This window comes from Candoia aspera, chromosome 2 (assembly GCF_035149785.1).
Source record: "Candoia aspera isolate rCanAsp1 chromosome 2, rCanAsp1.hap2, whole genome shotgun sequence".
NCBI lineage: Eukaryota > Metazoa > Chordata > Lepidosauria > Squamata > Boidae > Candoia > Candoia aspera.
The window spans coordinates 669,502-687,565 of NC_086154.1; the positions used below are offsets into that span (position 1 = coordinate 669,502).

Here is an 18,064-nt window from a genome sequence, read left to right on the forward strand (position 1 = left end):
GTGCCCAGATATTTGAAGGATTTCACTTGTTCAACGTTCTGGCCGTTTATCCTCCAAATGTGCAGTTTAGGTCTCTTTGCAAAGACCAAAATTTCAGTCTTGCTGTAGTTGATTTCAAAAGCTTCCTCAGAGCAATCACTGGCCAGAGCGCTCATGGCTCGTTTGAGTCCAATTTGTGTTTGTGATAGGAGTGCTATGTCATCTGCATACAACAAAGTTGCGATATGCCTGTCTGCCAATTTTGGAGGGTGATATTCTAATTGATTCATTCTGGCCACAAGTGAATTTATATACAGATTACACAGCAGAGGAGCTAAAATACAACCCTGCCTCATTCCTCTGTGAGTCGGAATTTCACTTGTCTGATGGTCTTGCTTCTGCATCGAACTTTGATTCTGGAGTTCTTGTAAAGATTGTGCATGAGGAACAGTACCCTCCTATCAGTAGTAGTATGGGTAAGCTTAGACCAAAGCCTGCTCTGGGAACCAGATCGAATGCAGACCCAAAATCAGTAAAAGCGGTATATAATGTCAAGCCTGTTTTAGATGTATATTTTTCAGCCAGATGTCGACGTATAAGGGCATGTCCATAGATAGAATGTCTGGACCTAAAATTAGGTGTAATACCAGAACACATCAATTTTTTAAAAATGGTATTTTTATTGATGTGTTCTGGTATTACAACTAATTTTTTAAAATGTGGTTTCATTTCGAATTTGATTCCTAATCCCTTGTGTTCTTCTCTGTCTTTCTAGTCTTGGGTCTCAAGGCACAGTCTTTCTGCAAATGTCCAGCTGAACCACAAGTGAAGCATCGCTGGCTGGCTAGTGCTGTGGCCTCAGCTTCCTTTCCCTTCTTTTCCCTTGTTTTCTGGTACTGCAGCTTTCCAGAAGAGATGGGGGGGGGGGATCTTTCCTCTCTCTTCTCCCATTCAGCGAGTAAGCGCTGTGTAACATACGATGGGGTGAGGTCTGCTTCAGGCATAGCCTCCAGGGTACAAATCAGCGTGTCCCACGTTTCATTCAGTGAGGACAGGAGGATATAGGATTTTGTGAGAGGTGTAAATTCCATTCCACTCTCCTGCAACTCAACAAACAGCTGCTGAATATAATGCAGGTGCTCAGGAAGGCTATCTCCTTCTGCTAGGTAGGCTCTGTACAGCTTTTTCGTCAGAGTAACTTTACTCCCTGCTGTTGCCTTTACATACAAGTCTCTCAAAGCATCCCAAAGTTGCTTTGCAGACTGCATGCCTCGCACGTGGACTAGCTGATTGTCCTCAACTCCCAGGATAATGGTGGCTGTAGCCTGCTCATCCTGTCTCAGCCATTCAGCACTGGGATTTTGTGGGGTTTGCTCACCAATTGGCAGCCAAAGATTCTCTCTGCGAAGATACATCTCCATCTTCAGGGCCCAATTCAAATAGTTGGTCTCTGATAGGCGCTCCAGAGGCATCGCTGAGGGCTGGGAGGTGGCCATGGCTTCTTCCTTCTTTTGCAAGTCACCTCAGCTGGCTTCTTTGTCCTGTAGACTGGCAGTTGCTGGAAAATCTCCAGGCAGCTCCAAAGAAAATCTTCACAGGTCTTTGCTACTTGCCTTTAAATTAAAGTGAAGGATGGTGGGTGTTGTAGTCCGAGGGCACTGGCAGGACTCTCTCACCCATCTTCCGTAGTGATGAATTACTAATTGGCAGCTGTAGGTGCAGATTAACGCATGCAACTTTCTTTTTCAATCTCAATGTCAATTTCCTTTGACCCTTTGGCTTTCCGGGGGGTGGGGGGTTGGTGATGGGGGTGATCTGGGCCTGGCCGGGAGACTTTGGCACTGCTCAGCCCCACCGCCGCCCCCTCCCCGCCTGGCTTAAGTGAAGGGGTGAAATGCAGAGACTCACAGTGAGGGTGTAAGGAATGCCTAAGACTAAATAAAAGACTCAGACTCTAAATCAAGTTTAAGCTCTGGCTTTTATTTAGAATAGAATGCACACCAGTAAAAAGCTGAGAGTGAGGGAAGCGTGCCAAAAGTTGAATTAAATAGCCTCGCGCCAAACAGCACTCCACCCCCACACTCCCCGGGTGTGCCCCACGAGTTCCACGGAGTGACAGGCCATCAAGACTTGATAGGTGAGAGGTCGTCCAGCCCCATTCGCCCCGGGCAACGCCCTGTTTATATTCCTGCGAGGTAATGGTCCATTACCGGGCGATTAGACTTCAATATTCCTTGAAAGCCCGGACGCGCCCTTCCGAACCTCGCCCTGATCATTTCCTTGACAATGGTGTCAATGGTCGATTACTGGGCGATGAGACCTTGTTGTTTAATAGATCTCCCCACCCCATTATCTTCTTTGTCCAGTTTATCGCCACCTCTCCAGTCATTGACATGCATCCGCGCTTTGTCATGCAAGCCGTTACGATGTCGCAAACATCGCAACAGCGATCATGACAGAGGGTCTCCAGCCTCCTTCCCGAAAGGGAGAGTTTTGGGGAAACCAATTTTGGAGAAGCAACTCAGAAACCCCCTTCCTTCTTCCTCAGTTCCCCCCCCTTGCTCCCCCTCCCTTCCAGGCCCTGATTCTGCTATCGGGGTGGGTGGGGGTCTCTTTCCCAATTCAGAGGCTCCCCAATAAGGGATCTAAATTCAACTCTTGCCTGACCTGAACAGCTTCGCCTTCCTCTCTTCAGGAAAATCCAGTCTCCGAAAGCCCAAGACAGGCACTGGGTGACTTTCTCTCGGCTCCCCTTCAGATCAGCGACTTCGGCCTGAGAGTGGCCCTTCCCCCAAAGCCTCCCACTCCCCCTCGCTCAACGGAGCCCGCCCCGCTCTGTCCCGCAGAGCCGGTCCGAGGCCCTCGGAGAAGCCCAGGCTAAAACCTTTGGCCCCGGCGGGTCCCAGCGGTGCTCTCCCAAGCCTCCATCATGGGAACTGGTGCCCCAGGCAGGTGAGAGTCCGAAGGGGTGCGTCCTTGCGCCTGAATCGGAACCCCTCTCTCTCTTGCGGGGAACACGCTCGGCATTCAGGCGGCTCCTAGCCACTCATTGGGAGCAAACATCCAAGGTTTCTCCTGCCTCCCCCCAAATCTTAATTTCTCTGAGTCTCCCCAACCCCATCCCGGCAGCTGATGGCAGGGCCGCAACTGGGGGGGGGGGCAACTGGGGCATGTGCCCCGGGCGCCGCGCTGGTGGGGTGCCAAAATGAGTGCTGGGGGGGGCGCCAAAATGGGTGCGGAATCCATGTTTGCCCTGGGTGACACAGACCCTAGTTGCGGCCCACCGTGGAGGTGCCCCATAACTTGGTCCCACTTCCCGAACGACCGCGGATAGTCCTGCCCCATCTTGCGCAGCAGAGCCCTCCAGATCCTCGGAGAGGCTCCCCGCCATCTCCTCCCCCCAGGCGAAGTGCACCCAACGCCTCCCACCCTCCCTTCCTCTTCGGGGCCCCGATTCTCTCGGCCGCTCTCCTCCAGAGATGCTCCAGACCATCCAACTCTAACCCTAAAGTCGCCGCGTGTCACTGCATCCGGGCAGCCCCGAGGCTTGGGTTCCACTTTCTCCTTTCTCTCAATAAAACTCCGTAATTTCTAAGAGTTTTCGTTCCCCCCCAGAAACGCTGCAGGAGGGCTCGAGTTTCCCTTCCGCGGCACCCGCCAGCCCTGGACTGCGGCCGTGGAGGAACAGGCTGAGCCTCCTCACAGCTGCCCCGTGGAACACCCCCCCCCCACACACACACACATATGTACAGGTTGTGTATGCCCCGTGGAAACAGCACGCACGCACAGGCAGGTTGGCTGTGCCAACGGAAGGGGAGGAAGCCGAAGGAAGGCAGAGCAGCCTCCGCCGCCCCAAAAGCTGTCCCTGGGCTACTTCCGAAAGAAGGGACAGAACAGCCCAGAGCAAGGGGGAAAAGTTTTACGTCTCGGGAGAATTGGGGCAGCCCCGAGGCTTCAGTTCCACTTTCTCTCAATAAAACACCCGAATCCCTAAGAGCTTTTGTTCCTCCTCAGAAACCTTTCCGTTCCCCAGAGCCCCCACTCCCCCCTTCCAGTTTTTCCCAAATCAGGGATTCAACCTCAGTCCTTGCAACACTTTAAAAGTCTCCGATTTCTGATCCATAAAGAAAAATTTTGAAAATGCAAATAAGGCTCTTTGCAAAATGCTTCTTTTTTCCGTTGCATTGTTTATTATGACATTTGTCCAATCAGGTATGAAAATGTCACAATTTTGATGTTTTTCTGAGGGGGGGGAATATACTGAGGGTGGGGGGACAGAAGCAATCTGCATTGACACCCCAGGGTCTCCCACGCTGTTTTACTTCAAGCCCCTTCCTAACCCCCGAAAATGTATCTTGCTACCCCCAACTTCAGCGGCACCACCCTCTGGAAGCCCCTGTCTTCCCCCTCCCCCCCAAAGTATTAGGGGTCCCTCCCCCGCCCAGCCCCCTCCTTACCGGGGGGCTCCTTCCCCCCTTCGCTTCCGGGGACTGGGACAGCGCCCCAACCAGCAGCAGCAGCAGGGGGACCCCGGCAGAGCCCATGGGGCTGCCCCACAAGCGCCCCCCAGATAGAGGGGGGAGAGGGACGGAGATACTCCCAGCCCGAGGCGGAACCGGAGGGTCTGGACTGGGCGGGGGGCGGTAAGCGGGTTTCTCTCAGACTTTGCACTCGGCAGAACTTGAGAGAGCAGAAGTACCAATGAAAATTCTCCCTTCTGCAGCGTCATCCGTCTCCGGGCGGAGTCTCAGAAGGAAGACGAGCCGAGGGCGACGCCGCAGGCAGGGGGCGCAGGGCCGCGCTTCGGGGGCGCCTCCCGCTTCTGCGGGCCGGTCCGGGGATCCCGCGCACCGCGGCCTTGAGGCGGCGTCACCGCGCATGCTCCTCCCCGCGGGCTCGGCGGAGGCGGGGTCGGCCTGTCACGTGGTCGCCGCAGCGGCTCCTCCCACGCGGTGCCCTGCGCTCCGTCTCTAGGGCTCCGCCCCGGCTCGCCGCCATCTTGGGACCGGGCGGAAGTGACTCCGCGGCGGCGTCCTCGATTTCCTGTTTCCTGGGTTCTCCTCCCGCGAGGCGAGAGCGGCAGCCGGTATCCGCGAGGACGGAGCTGTTGCCCGGGGCTGCGCGTTTCCGAGGTGAGACTGCGGCTCCCTTCTCCCCTCCGAAGCGGGGCTCCCTCCCCTTGCCAGGGGGCCTCTCGCCTCCTGGAGGGCACCTTTCCGAGCTGCTGGACTACAGCCTCCATTATCCCCAGGGCAGGCGGGGGCTTTCTCTCTCCTTGACTGGGGGGCTGCCGAGGGCACTGCACTACACCTCTCATCATCCCTGACAGGCAGAGCTGCATCTGCCTTGGCAGGCAGCCTGTGAAGGGACTGGAAGAGCCTGCCCCTTTCCAGAGGTGCTAGATTACAACTCCCATCATCCCCAGGGAACGCAGGTGCTCCCTCCCCTTGGCTGGGGGCCTGCACTTTGTGGGAGTTTCTCCCCTACCATTTTTCCTCCAGAACAGCAACCCTCTGGGGTAGGCTGGGCTGAGAGAGAGTGTGCCTGGGAAGAAGTCACCCTGAGAGCTTCAGTGGCTGAGGGTGGATGGAAAGCTGGGGGTCCCTGCTCTTAGTACAAGATCACCACAGCCCACTGTAATTATGATTTTAATCTTTGGTTTTTATTCTGATATGTTATTCTGCTGTACTGTGAAACTGCTGGAAAGGGAGCATCTCTGAATGTAATATTCAGTTTAACCAGATGATTGAAGTTCTTATGTTCTTTGTCCCAGCACAAAAGAGAAACCAGAGGAGCATCTGCACATGCAAGGAGAGAAAGAGGCGATGGCAGAGGCGGTGCAAAAGAAGCTACAGGGGGAGCTAGAGAAATATCAGCAGCTGCAGAAAGGTCAGAACCTCCCCCTGTCCCTGGAGGGGCCCCAGGACACTCCCCTGTGCCATTCCCCCCAATTGTCAGATGTATTGAACCACCGCTCCCATCCTCCCCAGCCAGCTGCCCACCAGTTGTGTTGTATGACAGTGATACAAGTTGTAGTCCCACACTTTGGATGGACACCAACCATCTACAGGGAGCTTGTTGGAGTGGGCCTGCAGTGGCTGTTGAGGCTGCCTGGATGCCCACAAGCGCCTCCTTGTCCTCCCCGTGCCCATGCTCTCACTCGCCCTTCAGCACCTGTGGCTCAGAGTCCTTCCAGAAGAGGGCTAGGCTTTGGAGAATGGTTCTTCCTTCGACCTTCCAGGGGGGCTCCCCAAAACCAGCCAGAGCATATCAGCCCTTTCTGCATCTTGGACAGCCAGAGTAGAAGGTGGAAGGAGGCAGCGTGGGGCCCCCATAGAGGGATCTCCTCTGGCTCCCCCATCTGGCTGTGCTGGAAGAGCTCAGGGAAGAGGCGGGTGGTGCTGGTTCCAGAGGGGCCCTGAGCCTTTCAGCAGTATTTGGGGGCCACAGAGACCCGGCCCTCCCCCCAATACCTTTGCAGCTCTTCTAAAAGTCTCCTCTCCCCCCGGACTCAAGGGGTTATGGGTGCCAGAAACAGGCTCAGGACTCTGGCCAGATGCCAGGAAGCCAAGAAGGACCCAGAGATGGGCTACCAGCAGAGGACCTTGACCCCCAGCAGGCAGGCCTCTCATGGGGGGGGGGGCTCTTCTCTTCCCCTTTGCAGATATCAGCAAATGCATGACTGCCCGTCAGAAGCTGGAGGCTCAGTTGACGGAGAACCACGTGGTAAAGGAGGTGAGAGAGGGGCCTGGTCCTCCCCTTCCCCTCCCCTCCCCCGGTCCCCCTTTCAGCCAGAGCCCTTCTCCCCCTCCATCCCTCCAGGAATTGGATCTGCTGGACTCCTCTAACTCCGTCTACAAACTCATTGGGCCTGTGCTGGTGAAGCAGGACACAGAGGAGGCCAAAGCGACGGTCGGGAAGAGGCTGGACTACATCACGGGGGAGATGTGAGTCCCTCGTGGAAATGAAGTGGGCGTGTGGACATTGGTCCCTTTGTGGGGCCTCCAACTGCAGAGGCAGTCTATCTCAGAGGAAGAAGGGTCGGCTTCCTGGAGCCCCCCAGCTTGGCCAGGGGTGGATGGGGGACTCTCCTTCTTTGGAGGAGGCTGGCGCTGGGCTGGAGTAAGCAGGGTGGATGCTGCCCATGGGGCCCGAGGCAGCCTGTTCCGACGCCCGAGGGGCCGGCAGAGGTGCTCACAGCCCCTCTGGGGCTTCTCCCTGTCCCATGTACCCAAAGCCTGACTCTGCCTTTGTAGCAAACGGTACGAGGCCCAGATGCAGGACTACGAGCGGAAGTCAGAGCAGCAGCGGGAGGCCCTGGGCCGGCTGCAGCAGGAGTTCCAGAGGGCCCAGGCCAAGGTGGCAGTCAAGACCTGAAGGAGCCGGGGATCCTGGGCGGGCCAGCTGGCCCCCCGTGCCGCCAGTTGGGCCTTTTGGATCCTCTCAAATAAAACTGCTGGACCCTCTTTGTGCCTCCTCTCTTGTGCCGGGGCGTCTGGGGGGGAGTAGATGCGGACAGCCCAGAACACCCGGAGGGAGGTGCCTGGGGGGGGCGGGGGAACACACAAAGCCCTTCGCTCCTTTTGCCCAGCTGCCGCTTGAGCACCTGGCCCTGTGGCCCTTGCTCCTGGGGGCCCCCCTTGCAAAGACCCGCTTATTCTCTGGCAACTGAAATAAAACCCCCTGCAGAGGCAGCTGTGCAGCTGGAAGCCTTTTCTGGGCCAGAAGAGCTGGGACGGGGGTGTTCTGGGGGTGGTCCTGGGCTGGGAGGCTTCCCCTGTTCTGGAATTCTCTACCAAATGGTGCACCTGGAATGATGGGGGAGAAAGGCGGCCCCTCCCTCCATCCCGGGACTTGCTTATAACCCAGCCGTCCCTTTTGGGTGAAGACCCCCCCTTCTCATCTCTGGGAGGCCCTCCCCACTTCAAATAACGGAGGGCCAGGCCCTTGACCGAGAAGAGAGGTGCCAAACAGCCCCAATCCACTCCCTGCCTCTGCTTTGGAAAGGCAGTCAGATGCTGCCCTCCCCCTCAGTCACTCCAACCACTTCCACTTCCCCCACATCTGTGGGGGCGGGGGGAGAGGTGCAAGGCAGCAGCCGGGATGCGGAGACCAGCCGGGGAAGGTCCAGGCCGCCGCCTTGGGCTTCATCTTCCAGTTAAAGCAGGAGAAATCCAGTAGGTTTCTTTAAAAAAAAAAAAGAAAACCTTTTCTATAGGGTAGCAGAAGACAGAAGAATTAGTGCTGGGTTGAGATGGGAAGAGAGTTGAAATCCATAGGAAAACCCTGGATGGAGATCCGTGGGTGGGAGTGGATGGATGATGATCAGGCAGGCAAAGATGCTAAAAGCCTCAGAGGAGCGTTTGGGCCTGAAGGGCTCAGAGAGGCTTCCTCGTCGTTCCCCCTCAGTATCAGAAGACCCAGAACAGAACTTCCTTTGAAGGAACTGACTTCTTTTGCATTCCGTAGAGCTCGAAAGGTCATCTCAGGTATTTGGGATAGTTTTAGAAATTGGAGGAGAATTAACTAACATCCCAAGAATTTAGATATTGTATCTTAGACATCCCTATTTTAAATAACGCTTCAAAATATTTAGGATGCACAGACACCCACCAACCCGAAGGATTTGTTTTTTAGTTCAGTATTTAATATGGCCCATCACAGAGAAAGATAAAAATCTCGGGGGTTGGAATGAAAAGTTTTCCAAACATTTTGGCCAAACAGGAGCCTCCATAAGGGTGGTCCTTCCAAGGCTGACTTTCAGATTCTTTCTATAAATATTTCAGAAAAAATGATCTAAATATTGCAATTTTTTAATCAACGAAGCCAAGCCCCTGAAGAAATATTTTATATAGATTGCAGAAAGAGCGAGATTGGAGAGACCAGGTTTGGAAATTGATTTCCCAACAGGACAACTGGCCCCCCTCTTTTCCTTTCAGGGCAAAAGGCTCATCAAAACAGCGATCTGACAAATACTGAACGTTTTAATACATCTCCGAGATCAATTCAGCATCTTTCTCTAAAGAGGGAGCTCCATAGAAGGAGCAGGATAAATAGTCCACCTGAGTTATGCGGGGAATCTGGAGCAAAAGGGTTTTGAAGTCCGTGCTGGGGGTTCCCCTCCATTGCCCCAAAGGGGCATCTTTGGTTGTGAGATCAAGACAGAAACCCCAATTCGTGCCACGGAAAAAGGGATTATTATGGACATTTCTGTAGCAGTTCTCCAGCTGGGAGAGATCGGAATCCTGGAGCTGCAACAGTTTCCAAAGATCTCCTTTACTCCAAGTGGGAGAGAAACGCCCTTTGCGGATTCCCTTTTCCAGATGTGGCTTGTTGGTCCTCTGGAAGCTTTCTTGGTGCCCGCAACTGGACCCCAAAGCTGCGGCTTGCTCAGGGAGGTTTGCAGTTGGTACATTAACGGCTCAAACGACCAAACAGCATATAACAACCCCAGCCTGATTCTGCATTTCAAGCAGCCAAATCTCTGGGACATGAGGGGCTCCTGAATCCCTTCCCTTGTCTGCCTGCCAAACTGTCCTGCTGTCCTAGAGACTGTCTGAATGTGTCCTTTCCCACTGTGTTGAGCTCCTGTGTAAAATCTGCCCACTTCCCCTTCAACAACCTCACCCATCGCTGCTTGCAATTCATGGGGTTGTGGGGGTGGTTCTGGGCTGAGATCCTCCCACTTACATGGCCACGTGGGTCAGAAGGGGCAGGTGGCCAACAGGAGAAGCAAGGCCAGCACAGGGAGGACATGCCCAGGGAGATGATGACCAGAGGGATCCCCCTGCCCACATCTGGGATCTTTCTTACCAGCCCTCCTTTGTGGCCCCTGTTCCCCACTCAGGGCCCGCCTTTGTCCTCCAAAGGGATCTTCTTCCTCCTGCCTTCCCGAGACAGCTTTCTCAGGAATAAATGAAGGAATCTATGATGTACATTCATGTCCAAAGCAATTTTCTCCCCTGAATTAAATGGAATTAAGTCCTGGAATTATATGAATTCAATGGCTAGAATTAATATAGGACTCAGGTATTAGTGCTTGAATCTATGGGGTATTTCTTGTTTTCCCATGTTCTAAACCCTCATCCCCCCCAGTTAAAAGTCAGATTCCAAAAGTTCTTGTTTCTGCCCCATTCATTCCACTCCCCAGGCTGGAAAATTGCCCCCAGATCAGTCAGGAAGGGAGACCCAGTTGCTCCCCGTGTCTTAAGATGGTCCTTATATACCTTAATGAAGTATTTCTTCCTGCCTTAGAGACCACACACCCCAAGCACATTGCAGGGATGGTGCGTGGATGAGCCCCACTGAAAACATCCCCAGTTCTCTGGCTGTTTCCCACAAATAACGATTTGGGGTGCAACCTTTTGTGTAAGCCCACAAAAACCAATTTCAGTGGGAGATGCCTATGAATCAGTGAAAAGGGAAGTCTGAAGCCCAGCAGCATCTTGATGACTTTATTGTTCTGCACCTGAAATAATAGAACTGAAAATCACAGGCAAACAACAGTTTTGCGGACACGGAGTCTAATTCTGCCAGGCACACCGATTCTTGCTCCAAACCAACACCTCAAGCTGTATGTCTGAATGCTGCAGGGATCCGGTTCCAGAGCTTCCAGGCAGCCAGACTCATCAAGGGGAGCATTTGCCCTCCCACGGCCCTCCCTCTCATTTGGGACAGGCAGAACCAGTCCAATGCCCCCGCAGCAATGGCCGAGACCACCCTACAATAAACCGAAATGGCAAGTAATTGGATACGGGAACGATGCGCATTGCTTACCTTGAAAGCTAAACCTGCTGGTAGCGAAACGCAGCCTGGAGCCTCAGCAGTAACTCTCCCCCCAGCCCTGTTTTTTCTGCCCTCCCCGCTGAATCCTTCCTGCAGACTCCACATTCCCCTTTCTACTGTGCGATGCCTGCCCAGCATCAGGCGGCAGATGCTTTCTACATCCTGCTATTGTTGTTGTTTATTCGTTTAGTCGCTTCCGACTCTTCGTGACTTCATGGACCAGCCCACGCCAGAGCTTCCTGTCGGTCGTCAACACCCCCAGCTCCCCCAGGGACAAGTCCGTCACCTCTAGAATATCATCCATCCATCTTGCCCTTGGTCGGCCCCTCTTCCTTTTGCCTTCCACTCTCCCTAGCATCAGCATCTTCTCCAGGGTGTCCTGTCTTCTCATGATGTGGCCAAAGTATTTCAGTTTTGCCTTTAATATCATTCCCTCAAGTGAGCAGTCTGGCTTTATTTCCTGGAGGATGGACTGGTTGGATCTTCTTGCAGTCCAAGGCACTCTCAGAATTTTCCTCCAACACCACAGTTCAAAAGCATCGATCTTCCTTCGCTCAGCCTTCCTTATGGTCCAGCTCTCACAGCCATATGTTACTACAGGAAACACCATTGCTTTAACTATGCGGGCCTTTGTTGTCAGTGTGATGTCTCTGCTCTTAACTATTTTATCGAGATTTGTCATTGCTCTTCTCCCGAGGATTAAGCGTCTTCTGATTTCCTGACTGCAGTCAGCATCTGCAGTAATCTTCGCACCTAGAAATACGAAGTCTTTCACTGCTTCTACATTTTCTCCCTCTATTTGCCAGTTATCAATCAAGCTGGTTGCCATAATCTTGGTTTTTTTGAGGTTTAGCTGCAAGCCAGCTTTTGCACTTTCTTCTTTCACCTTCATCATAAGGCTCCTCAGTTCCTCTTTGCTTTCGGCCATCAAAGTGGTATCATCTGCATATCTGAGATTGTTAATGTTTCTTCCAGAGATTTTAACTCCAGCCTTGGATTCCTCAAGCCCAGCTTGTCGCATGATGTGTTCTGCATACAAGTTGAATAGGTAGGGTGAGAGTATACAGCCCTGCCGTACTCCTTTCCCAATCTTAAACCAGTCCGTTATTCCGTGGTCTGTTCTTACTGTTGCTACTTGGTCGTTATACAGATTCTTCAGGAGGCATACAAGATGACTTGGTATCCCCATACCACTAAGAACTTGCCACAATTTGTTATGGTCCACACAGTCAAAGGCTTTAGAATAGTCAATAAAACAGAAATAGATGTTTTTCTGAAACTCCCTGGCTTTTTCCATTATCCAGCGGATATTGGCAATTTGGTCTCTAGTTCCTCTGCCTTTTCTAAACCCAGCTTGTACATCTGGCAATTCTCGCTCCATGAACTGCTGAAGTCTACCTTGCAGGATCTTGAGCATTACCTTACTGGCGTGTGAAATGAGTGCCACTGTTCGATAGTTTGAACATTCTTTAGTGTTTCCCTTTTTTGGTATGGGGATATAAGTTGATTTTTTCCAATCTGATGGCCATTCTTGTGTTTTCCTTTCCAAATTTGCTGGCATATAGCATGCATTACCTTGACAGCATCATCTTGCAAGATTTTGAACAGTTCAGCTGGGATGCCGTCGTCTCCTGCTGCCTTGTTATTAGCAATGCTTCTTAAGGCCCACTCAACCTCACTCTTCAGGATGTCTGGCTCTAGCTCACTGACCACATCGTCAAAGCTATCCCTGATATTGTTATCCTTCCTATACAGGTCTTCTGTATATTCTTGCCACCTTTTCTTGATCTCTTCTGCTTCTGTTAGGTCCTTGCCATCTTTGTTTTTGATCATACCCATTTTGGCCTGGAATTTACCTCCAATGTTTCTAATTTTCTGGAAGAGGTCTCTTGTCCTTCCTATTCTATTGTCTTCTTCCACTTCCGCGCATTGCTTGTTTAAAAATAATTCCTTATCTCTTCTGGCTAACCTCTGGAATTTTGCATTTAATTGGGCATATCTCCCCCTATCACTGTTGCCTTTTGCTTTCCTTCTTTCTTGGGCTACTTCTAGTGTCTCAGCAGACAGCCATTTTGCCTTCTTGGTTTTCTCTTTCTTTGGGATGTATTTTGTTGCCGCCTCCTGAACAATGCTGCCAACGTCTGTCCAGAGTTCTTCCGGGACCCTATCTACTAAGTCCAGTCCCTTAAATCTATTCTTCACCTCCACTGCATATTCCTTAGGAATATTAGTGAGCTCATATCTAGCTGATCTGTGGGTCTTCCCTAATCTCTTTAGTCTGATCCTAAATTGTACAAGAAGAAGTTCGTGATCTGAACTACAGTCAGCTCCAGGCCTTGTTTTTACTGACTGTACAGATGTCCGCCACCTTTGGCTGCAAAGGATGTAATCAATCTGATTTCGGTGTTGTCCATCTGGTGAAGTCCATGTATAAAGCCGTCTCTTAGGTTGTTGGAAGAGAGTGTTTGTTATGCAGAGTGAGTTGTCTTGGCAAAATTCTATCAGCCTATGTCCTGCTTCATTTTGTTCTCCCAGGCCATACTTACCTGTAATTCGAGGTGTCATTTGACTGCCCACCTTAGCATTCCAGTCTCCTGTGATGAAAATAACATCTCTTTTAGGCGTGTTGTCCAGTAGGTGCTGCAGATCCTCACAGAACTGCTCTACTTCAGCTTCTTCAGCATTTGTGGTTGGGGCGTATATTTGGATCACTGTGATGTTAGATGGCTTGCCCTGAATTCAAATTGAGATCATTCTGTCATTTTTTGGGTTGTATCCAAGCACTGCTTTAGCCACTTTACTATTAATTATGAAGGCTACTCCATTTCTTCTGTGGTCCTCTTGTCCACAGTAGTAGATCTGGTGGTCATTTGATGTGAAGTGGCCCATTCCAGTCCATTTCAGTTCACTGACGCCCAGAATGTCTATCTTTAGTCTTGACATCTCACCAATAACCACATCCAATTTGCCCTGGCTCATAGATCTTACATTCCAGGTTCCAATGGTGTGTTGATCCTTAGAACATCGGATTCGCCGTTCACCACCAGCACCGTCGGCCGCTAGCCGTCCTTTCGGCTTTGAGCTAGCTGCGTCATCACGTCTGGGGCTAGTTGAGCTCATCCTCTGTTCCTCCCCAGTAGCATTTTGACCATCTTCCGACCTGGGGGTCTCATCTTCCGATGGTATACCGACATATCTCTGGTTGTACTGATCCATTTAGTTTTCACGGCAAGAATACTGGGGTGGGTTGCCATTACCTTCCCCAGGGATCGCATTTAGTCTGACCTCTCTGTCATGACCTTCCCGTCTTGGGTGGCCCTTCACGGTTTAGCTCATGGCATCATTGAGGTGCTCAAGCTCCAGCACCACGACAAGGTAACGATCCTTTGCTGAAGATCCTGCTATTAAACCACGTTAATTGTCCCTCTCTGTGCAGGGCAACCCTGTGCCAAAGCTTCCTGTCGGGTCACATCCAGGATCAGTTCCTTATTTTAAGCCAGGGTTTCTCAACCTCAGCCGCTTTAAGCTGGGTGGACTTCAACTCCCATGCTGGCTGGGGAATTGCACAGTCAGGAAGCCCCGGTCCACGTGGCACAGCCACAGTATTTCAGGAATAAATTCAGAGCGCAGTAACCAGGGAGACCTTGACCCAGAGAGGCCACGATCCCGCAATTCTCCAGCATGACCTCCTTGTGGAGCAACTTCTGGCCCTGGTCCAGCAGGGCCCACTCTCTAATACACAGCCACCTCTTCAAAGGAGCCTGAGGGGAGGAGAAGAGATTTCTTCAGAAAACATTTCGGGGATTCGGAGATGGGGAATTTTGCTCACTGCTTGAGATGGATGTCCCCAAAGGACGCACCAAATATACTCACAGATAAGTCGACCCTCAAATTTTTAACCAAAATACCGTGAAAAATGTGCCGCCCACGGATAAGCCAACCTGCATTTTTCATGGTATTTTTGTTAAAAGTTCAAGGATCTGCTTATGTGTGGATAGGCTTATGCCTAAGTATATATGGGAAATAAAGGTACTTTAAAAATTATTACCATATGTAGTGATGGACAAGCCAAACCAAATTTGGGGGGTGCATTTTGGCACCTAAAATTCTTGGCTTATGCACAAGTATATACGTCATAAAGAACACGCCCCCCTGGTCCATTTAAAGAAGGAACGGGCCAATCCCCATGTCCAGGGACAACATCTGTGCCCCACTCAGAAAGCAGAGGGCCCTTGGAGCACGTGCCCCGTGGTGCAGCTGGGGGCCCCCGAGGGTCCGGACAGTCTGTAGGAGACTTTCACAGACACAAAGAGGCCACGTTTTGTGGGATGCTCAAGGCCGTGGGGCAATATATGGGGCAGTCAACCGCCAGGCTGTGGGATGAGCCGTTTGAAGGGGGACTGGTGGACTTCTTACGTCTCTGAGCTAAGCCTCCGTGGATACGGGCCGGCTCCTTCCTGCATTGACGTTCTGCTGCTGGGGATTCAATCCACTCCATGAACTGGGAGAGGCAGCTTGCTCCATGGTGCAGCTGGACGTTTGGGAGAGCGAGGCCGCCTCTGTATTTTCTGTCTTGTACAATTTTAAATTTGACTCCAGTTTTTTTTTATTCTGTATAAATTTGCTAACAGCTTCTTGCCATTTATGTAAGTTTTTTTACAGAATTGGCATTGGGACCATTTGAAACACCTAGTTGATCTTGGGTGATACATCCATTTTGATAATTGCAGTTGATCCCGACCAGGAAGGCTTTAAGTTTTTCCACCTCTTTTAATTTCTTGCCATAATTTGCCATAATTGTTTTGACATAATTCTTGATTACTGCCTGTCAAATGCCATCCAAGATACTTCACTGAATGTGTTACTTGGCAGCCAGATTCTTTCCGCAAGAAAACTTCTCGCTTTAAGCATTTTGTGATTATTTTTGGTTTGGGGATATTGATTTGGTATCCAGAGAACTGATGGATTGTTTTCATCAACTGCCTTATTGCCCCTTGTGGCTCTGTAGTGGTGAATGCCACATCACGTGCGGGGCTTGTTTTATTGCACGATGACAGAAGGAATGGGGTCTCAAAGGGCTTTTCTGGGTGTAGAAAATTAATGCTGCTTTCTTTCCTTTTTGTTGAGATGCTCTGTTAGGTCAATTACAACCTGCAATTGTTCTGGATGTTTCTTTTTGGAAAATAACCTGTTCGGTCGATGTGTCTTTTGTGTGCCACACGTTTCTTCGGACGCCCAGCTAGAATTGCTGTGAAAGTGTCAGAGTCTCCATTCAGCAGAGAAATTAGTCTGTGTGGCTGCAGTTTCCCTGAGACATCCCCTTCTTTGGAGATCCATGAAGTGCGTCTCTTCCCATGTCAGTGGCATCACCTCTGTCTCTTCCGTGTCGATCGTTGTGTTGGTTAATTGTCGCTCCCAACGGTTCCTCCTCACGTCCTTTGCACTCTTGAGCCCGGCTGGACCTGGTGCTTTTCCGGGTCTGATTTTTTTTATTGCCTCTTTCACTTCTTGGATAGTTGTAGGTTTGCTTAGTATATGTCCACGTCGGGCATTAAATCCTTTGATAACCAACCTTTCAAGATATTTCTTCAGGGCAGCTTCATCGATGTCAGCCATGGAATATAATTCTTTTCAAAAATCTGCTAATTCTTCCATGATTTCTGATCATGAGTGTAACAATTGCTGATCTTGTCTGTGTTTCTTTCTTTTTTCTGAGCTGAAAGGCTGGGAATTTTCCTGGTTTATTCGCATGTTCAAAGTTTTTTGTTTGCCAATTTTATTTTCTTTTGGAATTCTTCCATTTCCAGTAAGTTAGCTTCTTGCAGTTCTTTCATTCCGTGACTTTTGGGGTTACGTCTGTGCTCTTATTTTGGCATCTCATTGTTCCCTTCTTTGTTTTGCTGCCAGTTTAAGGAAAAGGCCCCCCGTATATGCTTTCCTTGTTTCCCAAATGGTTGCGTCAGAGATTCCTGTTTACTTTGGAAAAGAAACCGATGCGTGGATGTCCTGACCCAGAGCCCGGAGGCTGTGGGGGCCTGGATGGGCGCAGTGGGCTTCGGCTCAACCCAAGCAAGACTGAGTGGCTTTGGGTGTTTGGGCCTTCCAGTGACAAGGTTTTCCCATCACTGGTCCTGGACGGGGTGGCACTGCCCCAGAGGGACCCGGTGCGCAATCTGGGGGTTCTCCGGGACTCATGGCTCCTGCTGGAAGAGCAGGTGGCAGCCATGGCTGGGAGGGCCTTTGCACACCTTCGGGTCATGGACCAGTTTCACCCATTCCTGGACTGGGAGGCTCTGCTCACAGCCACTCATGCCCTCGTGACCTCCCTTCTGGACTACTATAATGCTCTCTACATGGGGCTGCCCTTGAAGAGCATTCGGAAGCGTCAACTGGGGCTGAATGCGGCTGCACGGGCAGTAAATGGAGTCGGACATTCAACGCACGTAACACCACTGCTATGGGAGCTGCACTGGTTGCCAGTGTGTTTCCGGGTGCAATTCAAGGTGCTGGTTGTCGCCTTTAAGGCCCTCCCTGGCTCGGGATCGGGTTACCAATGGGACGTCTTCTCCCAGGTGTTTCTGCCCATGCAATCCGGCCTGGTAGGTCGGGCATGCTGCGGGTCCTGTCAGCGAAGGAATGTCGGCCGGTGGTGACCGGAAGGCGCACCTCCTCTGCCGTGGCGCCTGCCCTCTGGGATATTCGCCCTTCAGATATCAGGATGGCCCCGACCCTGTTGGCCTTCTGCAAGGCTGTGAAGACCTGGCTGTGTGCCCGGGCCTGGGGCCCCGAGTGTGTTAAGGGTCCCGTTCCTTGGCTATACTAACATCTATGCATTGTTTACTTGGTGACCATATTTATTTTGTACTTTTAATTGGAAACAGCCTCATGTGGCGCAGAGTGGTAGGCGGCAGTATTGCAACCAAAACTCTCCCCACGACCCGAGTTCGATCCCAGCAGAAGCTGGATTCTCTGGTAGCTGGCTCAGGTCAGCCTCCCATCCTTCCGAGGTCGGTAAAATGAGTACCCAGCTTGCTGGGGAAGGTGACGACTGGGGAAGGCAATGGCAGACCACCCCAAGAAAACATCACATAAGTGGCATCCCCCCAAAGGGTCAGACATGACTCAGTACTGGCACAAGGGACCTTTCACACCTCACACTTTTAATTGCTTTTAATTATTTTAACTGCTTTATGGTTTTTATGATTGTAAGCCACCCATAGTCACTTGTTGAGATGGGCAGATATAGAAATGAAATGAAATGAAATGAATAGGTCCAGCAGGACAGCTGTTCCAGGAAGGC

The 18,064-nt window shown here is 51.4% G+C and overlaps 3 protein-coding genes across 4 annotated transcripts in view; 1 reads left to right on the top strand and 2 right to left on the bottom strand.

Annotated features, from left to right (window-relative positions):
- LOC134491980 (zinc finger and SCAN domain-containing protein 2-like) overlaps nt 1–18,064 on the bottom strand; it is a 305,728-nt gene that overhangs the window by 156,817 nt on the left and 130,847 nt on the right. The gene's annotated exons all lie outside the window — the stretch shown is intronic.
- Nucleotides 1–18,064, bottom strand: part of LOC134492005 (H-2 class II histocompatibility antigen, E-S beta chain-like) — a 148,912-nt gene that overhangs the window by 102,359 nt on the left and 28,489 nt on the right. The gene's annotated exons all lie outside the window — the stretch shown is intronic.
- Nucleotides 5,089–7,445, top strand: PFDN6 (prefoldin subunit 6). Of its 2 annotated transcripts, XM_063296149.1 has the most exons (5): nt 5,089–5,111; nt 5,796–5,868; nt 6,644–6,714; nt 6,802–6,926; nt 7,236–7,442. In XM_063296149.1, the coding sequence occupies exons 2-5, from the start codon at nt 5,805–5,807 to the stop codon at nt 7,354–7,356; spliced, it is 381 nt and encodes a 126-aa protein (XP_063152219.1). In that variant the 5' UTR covers nt 5,089–5,111; nt 5,796–5,804; the 3' UTR covers nt 7,357–7,442. The 2 variants fall into 2 exon arrangements, with proteins under 2 accessions (XP_063152219.1, XP_063152218.1); XM_063296148.1 differs by lacking the exon at nt 5,089–5,111 and having other exon boundaries at nt 5,777–5,868; nt 7,236–7,445.

Coding starts and splice junctions, on each gene's coding strand:
- PFDN6 (XM_063296148.1), top strand. CDS start 5,784: ATGCAAGGAGAGAAAGAGGCGATGGCAGAGGCGGTGCAAAAGAAGCTA. Junction 5,869..6,643: donor ATATCAGCAGCTGCAGAAAG/GTCAGAACCTCC, acceptor TCCCCTTTGCAG/ATATCAGCAAATGCATGACT. Junction 6,715..6,801: donor AGAACCACGTGGTAAAGGAG/GTGAGAGAGGGG, acceptor CCATCCCTCCAG/GAATTGGATCTGCTGGACTC.